Source organism: Aulostomus chinensis, chromosome 6 (genome assembly GCF_037954235.1).
Source record: "Aulostomus chinensis isolate RoL2024-O1b breed Wild chromosome 6, RoL_Achi_v1.0, whole genome shotgun sequence".
Lineage (NCBI taxonomy): Eukaryota > Metazoa > Chordata > Actinopteri > Syngnathiformes > Aulostomidae > Aulostomus > Aulostomus chinensis.
Genome location: NC_141325.1, coordinates 9,660,611 through 9,680,592, shown reverse-complemented (window position 1 = coordinate 9,680,592; position 19,982 = coordinate 9,660,611). Strand labels below are relative to the sequence as shown.

General features: G+C 42.6%; 1 protein-coding gene across 3 annotated transcripts in view; it reads right to left on the bottom strand.

Annotated features, from left to right (window-relative positions):
- Positions 1-19,982, bottom strand: part of grid2 (glutamate receptor, ionotropic, delta 2) — a 506,248-nt gene that overhangs the window by 53,760 nt on the left and 432,506 nt on the right. For all 3 annotated transcript variants that reach the window (XR_015116476.1, XM_086206352.1, XM_086206353.1), the window contains 2 exons: positions 17,629-17,767; positions 6,020-6,215 (listed from right to left, as the gene is read on the bottom strand). Coding sequence is in view for 2 of the 3 variants with exons in the window: in XM_086206352.1 (XP_086062478.1) it covers positions 6,020-6,215; positions 17,629-17,767 (335 nt within the window). In the remaining variant the exon portion in view is untranslated. The remainder of the gene's footprint in view (positions 1-6,019; positions 6,216-17,628; positions 17,768-19,982) is intronic.

Here is a 19,982-nt window from a genome sequence, read left to right as displayed (position 1 = left end):
TGATCTGTCCTGTTTAATACCTCAAAGTTGAATAAGGTTCCATTTTATACTCTATGACCTTCTGTTTTTATGACAATTATGTGATACCTCACATTGGTAGCACATCGCTTTATGGTCTGTAATGTACGAGTTAAAGTTCAAGAGTTAAGGAGAGGTTAAGTATTTACGAGGGTAAGTAAATGATAGTTAATTTTAATGATTACTTTTACAGATGCTCAGCTGTCGGAAGCTCCTCAGCTAAGCTCGTCGACTGGTAAGTAGCAAGTCCTATAAATACAACATACTAACACAACAATGCTTCATGTTCTATCTTGAGACATGCAGCAGTGGATACATTTACTAAGATATTAAAGTGAGATGCCTCTTCATCAGTGACATGACTCATGTGTAACATCCTAAAAGACACTAAATTAAATGAAAATTCCAGTATTTTTCAACCTGGGCCCTTGAAATGATTGATAGGGACTAAAATTATTGGAATTTGTCAAATATTGTGTGAGGGTATGATGAATCCAACAAAAAAAGTAATTATTATGTCAAACACCGTCTGTTAAAAGTATGCATTTATAGCTCCCCTTGAGCTGTGAGTTATTTTCCTTGTTTGACATAAATTAAAGGATGAATTGTTTGTTTCACTTCCATTCTTTGGAATGGCGTTTGTAGGAGGACAAGTTTTGACATGTTCACAGTAGAAGTGTACATGAGAGTATATAATTTCATCAACTGTAACAAAAAGTTACTGCTAAATTACTGCGAGTAAATACATGAGATTTCAGCGTTAGACTTCAGTTGCATGTAAAACACACATGTATCTCAGTGGAAATAATAACAGTGAGACCTTCAAAACAATCTCTATGGAATGATCTGAACCTGTAGGTGGAAAAAGCAAGCACTTTAACATGGATCTGCTATTTAGAGCCATGTTCCAGTTGATGGTCACAGTGTTCTTGTTCAATATTGGAACAATCTCAGTAATTTTGGTCCGTGTCAATAGTTTTAAAAAAAGGTATGTTTCATGTGTCATAGACAGTCAGAGAGATGTGCCATTCTGTTCATGTGGTCATGGTGTATGTAACACGTACTCGTCTGCCTTTGGAACATGTATTTGCGTGTGAATGTGAATGCTTACCCATGTGCATGCAACTTTTTTTGTGTGTGTGTGTGTGTGTGTGTGTGTTTATGTGTGTGTGGGTTACCAGAGACAGCTCAGACACTGACCCATTCTGACATTTAATATTATTCTGCTGCAGGGGATCGAAACTGAAAAGGGAGAAAAATCCATAGTGTACAGGAGACAACAGTGACAGAGAGGAGTAAGAGGTTTATTTTGAAAGAGAAAATGCCTGAGAGAAAAGAGAAAGAGAGGAAGAAAGCAGTAGCAGGGAAAAAAATGGAAGGAGAAGAAAAGGGAGAGAGTTATAAAGCGAGGATGACAGTGAGGGAAGGAAACTAAGTTCTTACCCACACAGGAATCAAATGTAGCGAAGGGAATGGATTGAGGAAGACAAACACACCTTATATATCAAAAAAAGAGACAATAAAAGCTATCCATGACTGACCCATGGGCAGGAGGTGGTAGTAGTGGTGGGGGTCCGTTAATAACGTCATGGTTTCCAAATAGCCTCTAGCTTGGAAGTGTTATTCCTGGTAGTGGTCACAGCATGAGCGGAATTCATAATTGCTTGAATCACTTTACTGACTTTTCTTAAAGGGAAGATTAACTCCAAAAGGCATAATGAGGAGGGGAATATAAAAGTATGTGAGTAATTATAAGTTCTATTCAAATTGATAGCATTTTAATTTGGAATAATAGATGGAGATTTTATAACATTCAGCCTGCTTCAGTACAACAAGTACAAGACAAAGGGACAAGCGTCGTTGTACCACTAGAGTGCACCATGTATACAAAGATGAATTAGAGACTGACAGGGAGGAAAAGGGGGTGGTACCGGAAAGATAAATATCAACAGAGACGCAATAAGGAGAAAAGAGATATAAAGTGAAGAGGCTTGAGAAAATGCGTAATGACAAAATCAAAAGACAGACTGATGCAAACGAACGGTGGCGGTGGAGCAAAGAGAGGCAGAGGAGAAAAACCCAAATCTGTAAAGACAGAGGTGAATGCATGACACTGAAAGGGGGGAGGGGAGGTCTGCCTCCCTCCTGTGTGCTGTCTAATTGCTGCTGTGCAGTGCTTGCTGCCAGTCTGGAGTTGTCACCTCTAATTTATCCAACAGAAGCAGATCCTCTCTCTCTCTTCCCATCCTGCTTATGACCAGCACTCTGCCTAATTCCATCTCCTGTCTGTGTTGCACTCTGTTGCTATTAAAAGGCAACCTTTGTCACATGACTTACTCATCATGGAGTATTCAGTCTTCAGCATTCACTATTTCAGGGATCAATCACTTGTGCACACTTGAGCATCTTCCTGTGGACGTTCATCAATAGCTATCACAAGACATTTGAGGGAACATGAACCTAGCATGAGACGACTCTGTAGGGTCTCCGTTCCCTCCACTTCACTCCTACTTTTTCCTGCATGTACCGATCACAAAACAACAGAGCTCAGCTTAACACCACTCCAAACTCCAAACCAGGTAATAGAAACAAACCTCTGTCATTGCTCCCCTCCTGTCTGGACCCCCAGACAGCTGTAGAAACCCCCCATTTGAGACACATATTCCAAATATTCTGTAAGTCCAAAAACCTGCTCCTAACATCCCCATAGGACACCGGAGGTCATAGGTGAATGCAAGACACCAGGAAATGTTTTTTATGTGTATATATACAATTCATAATATTGTCATTTTCTGAATAATACAGGGAAACTACTGCATGCAAACAAATTGTGACCAAAGTCAATGTGGAACAGAATTAAAATGTCCACATTTTTTAACATGACATGGAAAGATTGCTGAAGTTTTACAAACTGTCACCACCTTCTCCCACTGTTGTGCATTTGTCTCTTGAATGAGTGTGTGTATTCACCCGTTTGTTTTCCTTTCTGTCGCTCTCTCGCTCTCCTGGCACACCTGCCCGTCATCATCAATCAGCACACCTGCCTCCCTGCCGCCACTGACTCTTCACCTCTGTGCTCCAACGACGTGACACCATGAGCCAGTACTTGCCGGATCATTGTGCCATTTACGGTTTGTCAATGTGTCACACGTGTAGCTCATCTCTTGCCAGTTCACCTGCCTGCCTGCTGTGTTATTACACTTGTTTTCCTTGTCCTCGGGATCACCTGCCTGTACTCCAAGCTGCCAGCTTGCTTACCGCCCCTGGATCCTCCCTGCTTGGCTCTTTCATGGATATCATCATCATCATCCACTCATCCCAGCCCAAACACCAACCTGCCACTAGCTCACTAAATGACTGCCTTGGTATAACAGACTTGTTATTCCACCTACCTGTTGTCCTGCAGTCAGCCTGAATTGAGACAGTGACATTTTCACTCGTAGACTCCTTAATAATCATATAAACTTAAAAAAAAAAAGAAAAACGAATTGGCATAGGCTTACTGTGCTTAGAAGTAGTTGAAGTAATTGTATTTTGGTGCAATTCTGAGCTGCATGTGCAACAAATATTGTATTTTTTAGTCCAGCACATGTACCTGACAACTTTGATGATTACTTGTAAACCCTTGTTTGTTACAATACAAGCCTGACAGAAATGCGTAACAATAAACCGGACACATCTTCCAGAAGATATCAGGCATTTCTTTTACTAGTAGAAAACAAGTAAAATAACTTTTTAAATACTGTATAAGAGGAACAGAGCTTTTTTTTTTTCAAAAAGACTAACCACTGTTCAGCTTTTATCACATGTTCCCACCAAGACATGGTGACACATCATTGGTGTAAACAGGATCATAGAGTATTTCTACAATGTGCTATTTCTACATTTACCTTTCAGTAAAAGATCAGTGATATTTTCTCCACTGATTAAGAAAATTAATTGCAATTACATAAACACAGCTCGGATAGGCAAAAAATAGACTGACTTGTTCATGATTCATACACACACCTCTACATAGGCATTATAAACACCTTTGCCGATGAGTGAGTGATTCTACGCTTTTATGTGTTAAATCCATCAGTTTAAAAAAAAAAATACCCGCCACCTCTTTGAAATGAACCTCTTTCAGTACAGGCTACTGTTCAAGTCTGATGTATCCCAGCAGGGGGAGGGAGAGAAGAGGGTACGGGCGATGCAAACATAAAGCTGAATGCATGGAAATGAGATGCAGTAGTAAGGTATTTATGATGCTGGTTATGCACCAAGGGAATTAAGTATTTAACCAGGCACCTGTGAATCATTCTCATCGTTTACACAGATTTATCCGCTATCAGGAGGATAGATGACTGTAGTATGTCAAAACGGGACGGAGGCTGAGCTTTTTCCTAGAATAAATTACAGTATATCATATAGGAAGTTAAATATCTGTTATAATTTGAGGTGCAGGTTTACAAGCAAGAATGCAAAATCTATTACTTCTATCGTCTCATTCTTTACTCCTGGCTCTCTGTTAAATCCAGAGTACAATTTAAAATCCTTCTCCTCACTTACAAAGCCCTTAATGGTCAGGGGCTGTCATATCTCAAAGAGCTCATAGTACCTTATTACCACAGTAGAACACTGTGCTCTGAGAGTTTAGGCTTATTTTTGGTTCCTAGAGTCTCCTAAAGCAGGATGGAAGGCAAAGCATTCGGCTATCAGGCTCCTCTCCTGTGGAACCAGCATCCAGTTTGAGTCGGTGAGGCAGACACTGTGTCTACATTTAAGAATGGGCTTAAAATTTTCCTTTTTTGACAAACCTTTTAGTTAGCTTAGGCCTCACGTGGACCATCTATGGCCGATGGGCTGCTGGAAGAACCCCCATGCTTCACGCGTGTTACTTACTCTGCATTGTCTTTCTCCAGAACAGCGTTCTCGTCTCCTCTCCTCCTCCTCCTCCTCCAGAGAATTAGAGTCTGTGATCTCAGCTTTCTCCCTCCTTCATTATTACCGCTATCACACATTGAAAGTTGCATCGAGCCCTCTCCCGCCTTCAATACTATCACCGAAATCTACACTTGCATACAATGTGATGCTTTCTGTGCTGTCATTGGCTTTATAAGCGGTTAGATACAGAGCAGAATTCCAGGCAGGAGCTCTGAAGTGAAGGACGCACGCCATACCTTCTACACGATCCAACCATGACTCTCATCTTATTTAAAGAGCTTATGTTGCATCACACTAATATTAAACAAGTTGTGCCAAGTTAACAGTAAATTTACTGCAACTGAAATCAAATGCTAGCATTGTTTGGCTGTGACAAGAAGGTTCAATATGATGGTTAATTGGAACTTAAAGATTTGAGAGTGAATACACATTGTGAAGGATATGCAGGACCTTGGAAACATTGGATAGACTAAACACAGATTAGGGAATGAACTCTTGCAGGAAGTATTAAAAGAAATATTGTACTTTTTTATTGCATCACAAATATCAGTTGCCAGTTCCTTTGAGAACAAGTACGTCTTCCCCCACTGTGTTATTGTTATTTTGAGGTACTTAAACATTGTCACTCGGATTAATTTATTGGATACTGATTTATTGCAGGGCCAAACCCTAGTCTGTGGTTTTAATGTTATGACTGATTTGTGTGTGTGTGTGTGTACTGGTTAGAACCTCTTTGTTTCATAAAAAGGCCCATTTATGTAGCGTGAAAACAGAAATCATAGACAGGCATGTGACTAACTCAGCCTAATATCATTCAGTCCTTCAATTTGATTTTACAATAAAATCACAATATGGGTCCACAGCTGACAAGGTGAAATTGGTGGCGAATGATGGTTTGAATGTGAATGCAGTCACAGAGTACTAAATAATTGCTGCGAGGTTGCCAGCACGCTGCACCTGGTCCTCTGTATTCAAAAGCTATCGCAGTAATCCTTCGACTCAAGTCTTTGTTTTACCGTCCATGGTGGTTTTACACATGTCAAAGCACCTTTGTTTGGAGTGAACAACAACTTACCTTTTCAACACCGTCCTTTGAAGTCTCCACATTGTTATCAGCCCCTCCAGTACGGTTTATCATCCGCCACATCTGGGAGTACATAGGATCCCTCTCAAAGGGATTCATGGCCTTGGAGCGAACGTGATCATATACTGCAGAATCCAACACTGTACCGTACGGCAACTCAGTCTGCTTAGATAAGTCCTGGAGAGACCTAAGGACAGAGAAAAGGTAGAAGAAAAAGAAATATGCAAGAGTGAGACAATAAAGCCTCGTATTAATGTCAGTCTTAGTATCCTGGGAGCAATAATGAAATTCAATCAGCTGCTGTCAGGAAGTGTCCTTGCCTGTCTGCTGTCAGCAAGAAGGTCAAAGTTTATGAAAACATGGTCAGGGCCAGGGGGATGCTCCAAAAGATCATATCTGTATGATGTATTATTCAACCACGTCAGAGGGCAAAAATGTATTGTTGTGCCCAAATGGCCACACAAGAAGGCAGGATAAAGAGTTGTTATGATAATCGTTTGGAGTAAGTGTGCCCATCGATTCACCTGGAAGACATTACTCCTTGCACAGACTGAAAACTAGAGAGATATGTACCTGTACTTCACCTCCTACTGCTTAGTCGCTGCAGGAAGTGGATTTAAATGTCACATTGTTTTTTAAATTCATTTAAATGTCACACATATCTCTCCCACTTCAACCGGCAGGGGGTTTCAGTTATTGTTTGACCATCAGACTGTTGAGATACATAACAGCGTCCAAAAGCAGCCACAATGGCGGTAGGTGTTTGTGTCTTAGACGTGACCTCAACAGCATGCTTTATCAAACAAATGATGATTTACACGTACATGCAGAATAAAATAAAAATACTTCAAATATATTTACAACCAGTTGCCCTTTCTTCAACTCTTCTTGATATCCCTCTTTAGATAACTGTGACCTAAATGCGTGAGAAACTTCACCAGACAGGACTTTTGTCTCCGGTTCCCTAACTTTGACTAATTTATTCCAGAGAAATGTTCCTCAAAGGGACTCAAGTGGCCCTGGATCATCGCTTCTCCTTTCTTGCAGAGATGTGCAGTGTTCTGTTCATCAGCAGGGTTTATTTTCAGTATCCATCCTCTCTTTCTCTGTGTGAAGGTGTGTAAAGCCCAATGAAGCAGCAGAGGCATTTGCATAATGTGGAGGGGAGGATGTGGTGTTCTGCTTCTACTGTTCAGGTTCAAGTACTTTAATGCTTCTCCTCTTCACACCTCAGGGTTACTTGAGGTTGCAGCCGAGTTAATTGTCCTAGAAGGGTTGAAATCTGACTCCTAGTTTAGTGCTTAAGTTCCAAAAATGTAGATACTCAAAGAAAACTTTGATATTGTTCACTTCTCTTTTTTTGGTTGCAAGGTACACCAGACTTTTAGAGCCCTACTTTAAAGATTGCACAAGTTGATGCTTGGCTAAGCGCAAGCATCATTGCTTGTTTCAAGCCAGTGCAAACGATGATTTCAAGTAGTCTGGATTTATCAAGTCTGCAGCACAAGGGAAGGTAGGACATGCTTGATGACCGAGGAAAGTCAGTGGGTTGGGAACTTGTTGCATTCAACAAATAAGCTCATGACTGAGTGTGTTATTTCCGTCTCTAGTCATCTAAGTGAGCCATCTCATATGGAATCGCTCTGTTTAACAACATGCCCAACATTCCAGCATGTTAACCACCATCACTGATCAGCACATTAGTGTTTTTAATGCAATATTATATTATTCATTATTAAATACTCATTTTAAACACATACATGTACCTTTAAATATACTTACACATACATTTGTGTGCACATACCTACAAGCGTTTAGTGCACATCGTTTATTTTTCATACTTAAATATCAAAAATGTTGGTGAACCTGTGGAAGGGTTGGTCGCAACACAATGTGCGAACGCTTGATTTTCTGCCGTGAGGTTTTTCTGATGAGAAAATGCTTTATACGACAGGACAGAAATACATTTTGTTGAACTGTACTGCTGTCTAAATAAACACAATCCTAATTTTTTGTTCACTTTAAGTCTCATTCAGAGAATGGACCAAATGTTAGCACTGAAATTTCTTTAGCTGTGTGAACCTACATTGAAGGACCACCGCTTCAACTGATGATCCCAACATACAAGGAAATAGTTATCCTGTCACTATGTCAGCAAAACAGCTTGGGGTCAGTTTCAAGAATTAATATTTGGTGAAATACACACTCGTGGTTCACATGAAAGAACAGAGCAGTGAAACAAAGCCAAGAATGAGAATAATTTATCCGAAAACAAGCGTAACCTGGGTCCACTGATTTGCCAACTGTGCACTCAGATCCATAATCTATGTCAAATCTGTGCCCAGGGATGTGTAATGAAGTGCTTGCTTGTCTAAGGAGCTACTCAATGATCATTTTGTTTATTGTGGTGCCATCTTTCCCTTGAGCTATCGGGCTAAATGGGGGAGTGAGGTGGGAGACACAAAGGAATGTAGCTGCCCACCATCCTTTGACAAATTGGTGAATTTGACAGAGCAGTTAACTGCACCTGCAGATTTGTAAATCAAGAGTGCAGATTTAAGGCTCTTTTCCTAATCCTGTAGAGATTTACTCGATTTAAGAGAGTGTCAAACATCATTTCTTTTACCTGGAATGAGGTGCCATTGATATAATTGGGTGTATCTATGCGTGACACTGCTGTATTATTTTTGATTTCTTCATGTTGTTTTAATTTTGCATGTATTTCTGCCTCCCACCACAAAAAAGGCCAATGCAAACAAATTAATGTATGTGTTTATTAGCATATTTTACAGTGTGTAAACCAGATTGGGTTGCATTATCAAGATGCAAGTAGACATGCATTTCAAAGTCAGGTGTGAATCCATGAGAATCCTAGTTATCAAACTGCGCAGGATTAATTTTAACGCCAATTCTGAACGCGCCTATTCCTCTTTTATTTCTCTTGTTCTACCCCTCACCCATGAATTGCCACCTCTGGGGGAATACACAAGCTATTGTTAATTATAGTGCAGCAGCACTTGGGTTGCCTCTCAAACAGTTTGGCCGCTGAGAAATGTAATGGAGAACCATTACAGGAACTAATTACTATTTGTTTGTTAAATGGCTTCGACATACCACCCATGGTTTCTGAAAGAGACATTTTTTTAAATGAAACATGCCCACAAAAACACTCCAAATATCCCGCTTAATGAAGAACAACAAGTGCACAGTATCTTACTTCATTAATTCAGTTGTAAAACATCCTCAAAGCAGATTTAACAATGGGGCACAAATATATGTACTGTTTGTGGTATTACAAGGATGCTCCCAAAGACAAAAAGAGACACATTTTGAAGCTTTCATGGGAGGTCATGTCTCTTCTTTTTCTCCCATGCAATCCTTGCTGATCTCTATGACCTGCTTTAATAAATTGGTTTGAAGATTTTAATGAACTTTGCTGTTAACATGAATCTTTTATCGCAGTCAATTAATCATTGGCCTTAATAATCTTCCTTCCAACTCCAATGAGAATACATATGCTTGTCAGTACACCCTTTGACCGGGATTCTCCCTTTGTGAGTTTAAGCTTGTTATTTCATGGTGTGAGCATACATATGAGAAAGTGACGGAGCCAGAGGGTGGGTGAATGAGAGCGAAAGAGCAAGACAGACACAGAAAGAGATAGTAGCACCAAATATTTGAGATTTAATTTCAATGAGATAAAAAAAATCAAGGTTAAGGGCCCTTAAAATACAAAATATAGATTGATACAAAATTGATTTGGCTTCATGATCACACGTTACCCCCATATATGCAGGTGAGGTTGCGTGAGGACAAAACACAGCGACTAGACAAAATTCTGTGCTGAGAAAATGGTCACGTAGCAGAGGAGAAAAGGAACTCCAGCCATACTGAGGCAGTACAGCAGGTGGATGAAACTCATTCCAGAACAAAAGTGAATCTCTATTCAGCTTTCACCCACTTTTGGGCACTGAAAGAGATGCTGGTGATGAAGAGAAATGAGGAGTGGGTTTGTTTTATGCTGGACATGTAGGTGACAAGCACTGGTGATTAGCATGTGTTTGCTGGCATTTAGCTTGTCTTAGCCTGTGGTTCGCTTGTCCTAGCAGGCATTTTGCTTGTCCCAGCAAGCATTTAGCTTGTCCAGTCACCATTTAGCTTGTCCTAGCAAGCATTAAGGTTGTCCTAGTCGCCATTTAGCTTGTCCTAGCAAGCACTTAGCTTGTCCTAGTTGCCAATTAGCTTGTCCTAGCAAGCACTTTGCTTGTGTGTGCTAGCCAACATTTAGCTAGTGATTGTTGGACGAGGTGGGGGTATTCATATTGGCAGGGGCAGGAGTTCTACGCCTCTGGTGCTGTGGGGTGTGGGAGAAGGGGCCCAATTTGAAAGAATAGTTTGTTTACAAGCTTATTGAGATATTTAAACATAAGCCAGTACTCCCTTTTTTTTATAACTCCAACTGTGTGTGTGTGTGTGTGTTTGTGTGAGTGCATGTATGTGCACAACCATGTCTCTCTCTATTCTGTGTGTATGCCACCTCATTTTGCAACCAATTATACTCCAACTAAGCAGCCCAATGACCAGGTAAATGGAGTGAACAGCAGTTGAACGCGTGCATGCGCGCACACACACACACACACACACACACACACACACACACACAAATGCATAGAAACTCACATGTTCAGGCTAGTCTGTTTTTAAATCTTTCTTATCTATTTCTTTCTCTGTTTTATGTTACCTTCTTATCTTTTTGTCTTTTGTTCAAACTAACAACTAACAAGAATAGAACTTTTAATGAGACCATAGCAGTCAGTGTTTGTTCCAGCTACCCACTTGTATTTTCTTTATACCTCCTATGATCCTTTTCTTTGGTCTTATATTTGAAGTACATTCATGATATGAATACTTATTTTGTCCTTTATTGATGAAATGCTGTACTACAATATTCATGTATTGTAGGCTATACTAAAGACAACAATGGTGCTGAGGAGGTACATTGACTGTAATGGGAATAGCAATGGGAGGGTTAGGGCTTCCTAATATTTTTTCCATCTCATTTTTATGGAATGTAGTCATAAAAAAGATATAATCACAGCATCACAAGTCACAGCCTACAAATGAAAAAAAGAAGCTCTCACGAATATATTCAATAAGACAAAAATATTTCCCCATGAAAGGAGGATATACTAGACAGACAGACAGACAGACAGACAGACAGACAGACAGACTACTTTATTAATCCCTTTTGGATGTTCCGCCAGGGAAACTGCACTCTCCTCAACATTCATTCACAGCACTGTTACCATAGAATAGACTATAAATGAAACCTTAGCGAAAAATAGCAAAGCAGAGAAAACAAAGACTATATATATATATATATATATATATATATATGCATATATACATGTGCGTGTGCCTGTGTGTACCTGGAAGGTTATGTATATGTGCATAGTAACAGGAGTAATCATAATATTAATTGTTCTTAATTGTTGTTATAACAATAATAATAATTATAACAATAATAATGATGATGATATAATATAATAATAATGATGATGATATAATATAATAAAAAATATAACAATAGTTATAATAATAATAATAATAATAATAATAATAATACTAGTAGCAACAGCAGTAACAAGAATTATAATAATAATAATAATTATAATAATAATTATGTACAGTCTCTTATATTGCACATGAGTGTCCGGTTGTTATCGGGGCAAGTTAATGGTGCTCAGCCCTCTCCTCCAGTCCTTCTGTTGGCTCTCCCCCCCTCCAGTGAGGAGTTTAACAGTTTAATGGCTCGGGGGATGAAGGAGTTCTTCAGTCTGTTGGTCCTGCACTTGGGGAGGAGCAGCCTCTGGCTGAACAGGCTTCTCTGGCTGGTGGTGACAGTGTGCAGAGGGTGGCTGACCTTGTCCAGGATGTCCAGCAGTTTGTCCAAAGTTCTCCTCTCTGCTACTGTTGCCAGAGGGTCCAGCTTCATCCCAACCACTGAGCTGGCCCGCCTGATCAGCTTCTCCAGCCTGGAGAGGTCTGCCTTCGTCACACTCCCTCCCCAGCACACCACAGCGTAGGACAGGACACTGAAGACCACAGACTGATAGAACATCCACAGGAGCTTCCTGCAGATGTTGAAGGCTCTCAGCCTCCTCAGGAAGTACATCCTGCTCTGAGCCTTCTGATATATCGGCCTCGTGTTGCTCGTCCAGTCCAGCCTGTTGTCCAGCCACAGCCCAAGATATTTATAGGTCTGTACGACCTCGACCTCCTCCGTTCCTATCAGAACTGGTCTGGGTCTGTCCCTCCCAAAGTCAATGACCAGCTCCTTAGTTTTGGAGGTGTTGAGGTACAGGCTGTTGTTGAGCTAAGGCTGTTGTTGTGGCACCAGGCAACAAAGTTCCTCACCAGGCACCTGTTCACCTCGTCACTGTCCCTGATACACCCCACAATGGCTGTGTCATCTGCGAACTTCTGGATGTGACACAGTTCAGAGCTGTAGCAGAAGTCCGCGGTGTACAGGGTGAGGAGGATAGGAGACAGTACAGTCCCCTGCGGAGCACCGATGCTGCTGACAACAGTGTCAGACGTGATGTCCTTCAGCCTGACGAACTATGGCCTGTCAGTGAGGTAACTGGAGATCCAAGCAATCAGGCCGGGGTCCACTTGCATTTGTAGGAGATTGTCCTGTAGTGCAGGGGGCTGGATCGTATTAAAGGCACTTGAGAAATCCAGGAAGAGGATCCTCACTGTGCCTTTCCCCTTGTCCAGGTGCGAGTGGGCTCTGTGTAGCAGATAGAGGACGACGTTCTCCACACCGACCTTCCCCCGGTAGGCAAACTGTAGAGGGTCCTCAGCATGCTGCACCTGAGGCCTGAGGAGGTTGAGGAAGAGCCGCTCCAGAGTCTTCATCAGGTGTGAAGTTAGTGCCACCGGTCGGAAGTCGTTCAGCTCGCTGGGCCGGTTCTTTTTAGGAACTGGAATGATACATGACGTCTTCCATAGGGTGGGCACTTTCCCGAGCTGCAGACTCAGGTTGAAGACCCGTTGTAGCGGCTCCCCAAGTTCAGCAGCACAGGTCTTGAGGAGCCGGGGACACACTCTGTCTGGTCCCGCTGCCTTTCGGGGCCGAAGCTTGCTCAGTTCTCCTCTCACCTGGTCAGCTGTGAAGCAAGGAGGGGGTTGTGGAGATTGTGAGAAGGGGGGGTGGTGGAGGGAGGGGTGGAGGGAGGGGTGGAGGGGGGCTGCTCGGTTGCTGTGGAGGGGGGGGGGCGGTGGGCCATGGAGTAGGGAGGAGGCTGCTCAGCTGTTGCAGAGGGGGAGGGGGGCATTGGAGGGTGGTGTGAGGTGGACTGGCTGAACCTGTTGAAGAACTTGTTCAGGTCATTCGCTCTCTCCACCCCTCCCCCCTCCGTGCTGGTCCTGGCTTTGTGGCCGGAGATGGTTTTGACGCCCTCCCAGACCTCCCTCATGTTGTTCTCCTTCAGCTTTTGCTCTACCTTCCTCCTGTAGGAGTCCTTTGCCTCCTTCAGGCAGCGTTTCACCTCCCTCTGTGCTGCTCTCATCTCCTCCCTGTCCTTTGTCCTGAAGGCCTTCTTCTTCCTGTTGAGGACATCCTTGACTTCCTGTGTTGTCCATGGTTTGTTATTTGGATAACACCGAACAGTCTTGGTGGGGGCAACCACGTCTGCACAGAAGTTGAGGTAGTCTGTGAGACAGTGAGTCATCCCATCTATGTCCTCATCATGTGCACCCAGCAGTACATCCCAGTCTGTGGTGTTGTAGCAGTCTCTCAGGGCCTCCTCTGCTGCAGGAGTCCATCTCCTGATGGTGCGGGTAGAGACTGCCTGTCTTTTGACTAGGGGGGTGTACTGGGGCTGTGCGTGCACCAGGTTGTGGTCCGACTTGCCCAGTGGTGGGAGGGCGGTGACTCTGTATGCCTCCTTAACATTGGTATACAGTAGGTCAATCGTCCTGTTCTTCCTTGTGGGACAGTCAACAACCTGATGGAAAGCAGCCAGGGTAGAGTCCAGGGTGACATGATTGAAGTCTCCAGAAATTATCATGAAGGCCTCAGGATGTTGGGTCTGCAGCCGTGCAGTAACACTGTGGATCCTTTCACGTGCAGCGGCCGCGTCCGCCGTCGGAGGGATGTACACACAGAGGGAGATCACGTGACTGAACTCCCTCGGCAGGTAATATGGCCTCATGGTAACGGCTAGCAGCTCCAGATTAGGGCAACACAAAACCACCTTCACTGAGACATGGCCAGGGTTACACCAACGGTTGTTGGTGTAGATAATAAGTCCTCCACCTTTGCTTTTCCCGCATGCCCTCATGTCCCTGTCCGCTCTCACCGCAGTGAAACCTTGCAGGTCCACGTTAGCATCCGGTATAATATCGGTTAGCCATGTCTCCGATAGGATGAACAAACTGCACTCACAGTAGATCCGCTGTTTTTCCAGAGCGACAAACTCGTCCATCTTATTCGGTAGCGAATTGACGTTGCCCATAATCACGGAGGGAGGCGATGGTTTGAAGCGCCTCAGGTTTCTTGCCAGCTGCGCCTTTAGCTTAGCCCCAGCCTTGCAGCCTCTGTAGCGTCTCCACAGCTCCGCTGGGATGTTGTGTCTGCGTCCGTATTTGAAGTTTTTAAGAGCCAGTAACTCCTCTCTAGAATAAGCGAGAGTGTTGGCTCTCGTCTGTAAAATTGTCGTATCCATAGGATATACATTTATGAACTTCTCAAGGAAGTAGAGGTAAGAAAAGGAAACAAAAAGAACAGTAGAAACAAAAACAGTGCTCAGAGCGTTCGGAGTGGCTGCCGTTACCTACAGCGCCATCTTGAAAAAAAATTATTGCGCTGTTTTATTGTATTTTTATGTTGTGGCTGATTAATGTACAATCACATGTAAACACTTTAATTGGCAGCAAACATAATAGAAGACATCTGCTGCGTGAGATTGCCAGCAGACTTCTAATCCTTAAAACTTTGCTTGTCTTTCCATTTTCTCATCTTCTCGATCAATTCTTCCACTCCATTGCTTTCCTCTCTCAACAGGTGCCGCCCCTCTTTTTCTACAATCTCTCACTGCCAGCACCCACAACCCACCAACTCATCCTCCTCTCCACTCTCATTATTCTCCCCATCTGTCTTTCTTACTCTTTCTATCTCCGAACCTTTGCCTCTGTCCTCCCCTTTTCCTCTAATCTCTTCTATTCGTCCACGTGTCCCCTTTCTTCATTCACACATTATAACGCTCATGCTGTTTTGTCTGTTTCTCTTGCTCTATTCCTCCCTCGCCCTCTCTCTCTCTCTACCTCTGCCACTCTCCGCTGCCATTCCCTCGCTGTTTTCCTAAAGGATTCACGCCAAAATTGAGGGAAAACATCCAAGCGTGAAATTGACCAGAGAGGGTTCTGAATGCTCACTTGTTATTTCATTTCCAGGATGAAACAAGGGCATTAATACTTAAAAACCCTGTCTGTCTTGATGGCTCAGTGAGACACTAAGGGAAGCCTACATCCTTCCCAAGCCTCCTCTTTCTTTACAGACAGCGTATTCGTTTTCTTACTCTTTTCCATATTTAACAAATTCATTCCCTCTATCACTGACTCACAGATGTATTCACTCCCATTCAGTCGGCGTAATATGTTAATTTAAGTATTTATCAGATAAGCGTAAAAGCTAATCGCAACATCGCAAGTCTCCCTTTTTTTCCCACTCAGCTTCCCTTAGGGTATGTTTTCTCTTTCGACACAGCTCACCACACATCTTCAGAGGCCTCCAGGCCATGTGGGTGCTTCTGTTTAGGTAGTAATTGGCATTAATGACCCCAAAAGAGTCAACACATTTAAGATAATGCATTAAAATTTATGGAAATCCTTGATTCGCTAAATGGAGGCTGAATGAGGCAGCAAACTGAGAAGCTCCTATTAATGATAGCAAACTGAAGTAAGACGATAGACGAGGGAGAAAAACTGTATTTCTTTTTAACATTATATCTTTCAAGCAACCGGACAAAAGTAAATAAAAAGCTGGAGGGTGAAGAAGAGAGAGGAGACAGACAAAAGTGAAAGGGAGGTCTGCCAGAGAGATATAGAGAGAGAGAGAGAGAGAGAGAGAGAGAGAGAGAGAGAGAGACTGACAGAAACAAATTAAGAGACAGATAGTGATGAGATCTAGAGAAATAAATGCTGTTTATTCCAAAGCCAAGCACAATTAACTGTGGTACTGCTGGGCATAGCGGATGCTTCGGCATGCTGATTAGTCCAATGAGAGATGAGCGTTTCCTAGTGCCACTAGGAAAGAAGCAGGCAAACATATTATCACAAGGATAGATAAACAGAGGGCAAAGAGCTCGGGGAAGTGTGCATGTGAGTGTGTGTGTGTGTGTGTGTGTGTGTGTGTGCGCGCGTGTGTATGTGTGTGTGTGTGTGCCTGTGTGTGTATGTGTAAAAAAAAAAGAAGAGAACTACAGCTACTTTCACAGACTCTAAACCTGAGAGGAACATGCAAAAATGTTCTCACTTTTCTCCTCACTCTGCCTCGCTGTTTATGGTTGTATAGCTTATCTTCATAAATCGTAGCACACACACACACACACACACACATACACACGTACACACAATGATAGATCTAAACTTGAGGCAGACAGGAAATTACTCCCCTATGAAGGGTCGAAGAAGGAGGAGGGAGAGATAGGACTGAGAGTGGGAAAGGGTTGGAAAATAATCGTGTGTGTGTGTGTGTGTGTGTGTGTGTGTTGCCTTGTCTGCATTAAAACTGCCTACTGGAATGGATTTCCACACTGAGCAGCAATCAGGCACACTGGGGAGATGGCAGTGTGTCTCTCTTGGAAAGGATCTGTCATATACACACACTGTTCAGATGTGTGTTTCTGTGAAAGCATGCATACCCTGATGCGCATAATGGATTCTGTGCATTTATAAAATATACAACTACATGGTGTAATAGTTGGAATAATTCAGTTGAAGTCTCACAGCCATGTGACCGACATATGTTGACGTTCATATGACCTCTGGTGTGGTATTTATGACTGAAACGGAATGGACAGGGAGGAGATGTGTCGCAGCCGTGACAAACAAAATGTCTTTGTGAGTACTTGAATGGTAAAATACACTTTCAGGGTGAGGTATCACTTTAACCATGAAATAACCAACTACTTGTTGTATCCAGTACCATGAATAGGACACTGACCCACGAGTTACTCCTGATGGACAGGCCAGCACCTCACACGACATCTCCACTACCATTAGTTTTTGTGACAGTGAATGGTCGAGTGAGAGAGGCAATACTCTAAAGTGCTTTGGGTACTGTTAGGTATAAAGTGCTACAAATCCCTCCGCCAAGATGATATGACATCATCGGATCTATTCCAAAATCGAATCAATTGTTCCTCAATATATTTTCAATCATCTTAGCAAACTTCATCTTAATCCATCAACAGTATTTTGAGTTATCCTGTTAACATCCTGCATTTGTCATTTCATAAAACTGCATTTTTTTTTTAATTGAGGAGTTAATATTTAAAAAAAGTGGTTGTGTACTTCTCATTAGAAATACTTACTGGATCGAGTTCTCTATGCGTGTGATGGTAAGGAAGGCTGCTAGATTGGCGGTGTATGAGGAGATGACAATTAGCGCAAACATCCACCAAACGCCCATCATCATTCTTGTTGCCAGAGTGGTGTAGGGGACCTCTCCACCTAGAAGGAAACAAACAAACCACAAAAAAAATGTTAAAGTACTCTTCAGAAAGGCAAACAGATGTAATAATTTTGATGCAGTGAAGTAAATGTTCCCTGCGCAGGTGGTCATCCGGGAAAAGTGTAAAATCCCTCTCAAACCAAAGGTATAAGTGGAAAGATATACTCTTTGATTGGATTAAATTCAACAGAGGCATTAAATTCAACAGAGAAACAAGTTGGAGTTGTGGAAGCGTTCCTTTAGGATTTCCTGCAGAACATTACAACAACAAAAAAGGAGCGTGCCCATCTCTAAATCTGTATCCCTGTCTTGAGTCATGAACAGCTTTTGTTGCCAAGGTTCTCTAATGAGATCTTGCACTGTTATAAAAGGTATGTCAGATTTCTTTCAGCTTCCAAAATGGCTATCATTTTAACCTTGGCCTTCTTATAATAATAATAAAAAAAGATCCTATTCGTGCGTTAACAAAGAAAGAAAGAAGCCTGCATTTATCTCTGGCTTTTCCCTTCTTAGGTAGATTGGGGTCCTTCTATCCAGGCCCATACTTTGCATACCTGACACACACACACACACACACACACACACACACACACACACACACACACACACACACACACACACACACACACACACACACACACACACACACAAATATCAATGATTGATTTGCAGGCTGTGTGCTCTTCCTCGCTGCCTTGAAGTCTATTAGAAATGAACCTCATTCATCCTTGTAGCAAGGGATCAACGATACGTTGGTTCAGACCAGCAGATTCTCCCCTCTTTCCCACTTCCCCCAGCAGAGTCTCAATAATAAATGTGACACCCACAAAATCCCATGTTCCCTTTATCTCACTTCCCTTATCTCTCTCTGCTGTATGCATGCTTTTTCCATCTTTCTTTCAGGCCTTTTCTACATTGTTAATAACATTTGATTTAATTCAAATGTGTTATCACTCTTCGTTTGTCTCTCTCTCTGGGTTGTTATTGTATCTTTCCTCAGGTAATGCATTTGCTGTTGACATCACGTTTTTACCGTGAGCCTGAGGCAACTAGAATATCTCGAACGGGTCCAATAATACCTGTGCATTTTTCAATGCTCCTATAATGCATTTGTTTTTCATGTCAAATGAAAGACCATCTTGAACTCTTTTAGACATCATATTCATCATAAAGTCACATACAGTGGCTGTGGCCACTGTTGCCTCAAAACATCAAGTAATTGTCAAATAGCTGCAAGTTCTCCCAGCATTGGCATCTGATACGGCACCGGTTCACATCTGTACCTTAACCAATGGCCGACATAAATCTATTCGCAGCATTGAGAGTCATTCCCGGCTTTTGTTGTCAATACCCACTCTTACTCAACGCTTACAAGACAGGGGTATCATTCCATTTCTGTTCTGCATCATGTTGCCATTATTTAGTTCTTTAAAAATGGTTAATAATTAGCGACAAAATTTTCTTAAGCGGGGAACCCCGCAACCGGATCGGGGCCAATTTTGGGCTGATCCCAAAACTAGACGGTGCTTTGCTGCCCTTATGTTTCACGTTCGTTTTTCTTCCTACATTCTATTATCATTTCACTAATTTACCCCTCACTTTATTAAAAGATGGGTAAATACATGTTATGGTTGGCACGGCTCAGCGGTAGTGTGGTCGTCCGGCAACGGAAGGGTCGCTGGTTCAATCCTCACTTCCCTGGTGACCATGTTGAAGTGTCCTTGAGCGAGATACTGGACCACTAATTGGTTTTGATGGCCCTGGGAAGGACTGGCGACCCGTCTAGGGTGAACCCCGCCTCTCACCCAATGTCAGCTGGGATAGCCTCCAGCCCCCCCGAGACCCTTGACGGATAAGCGGTATAGAAAATGGATGGATGGATAAATATATATTCGCCTGCAAAAAATATAATCTGCCCTTGTGTTACATTATTCGAAAATCCGGAACACAGTCTTGTCAAGTGAAATGTAATACGTGTATAAAGCTATTATTTGATGGCATCCATGCATCAACTATTCATGAGGAATTATTGGGAATTGCCCGTGGGATGATGAATTGGATCATCCCAATAGATACATGCAACTAGCAGCAGCCACAGATGCCCCCCCCCCCCGCCCCCCCCCCCCCCGCCGCCTCAAAATGGTCCAAATATCTGCCACACTGTGACTGCACCACCTCGGACTTCAGTAGCTTCATGACCTTTGTGAATCTTTC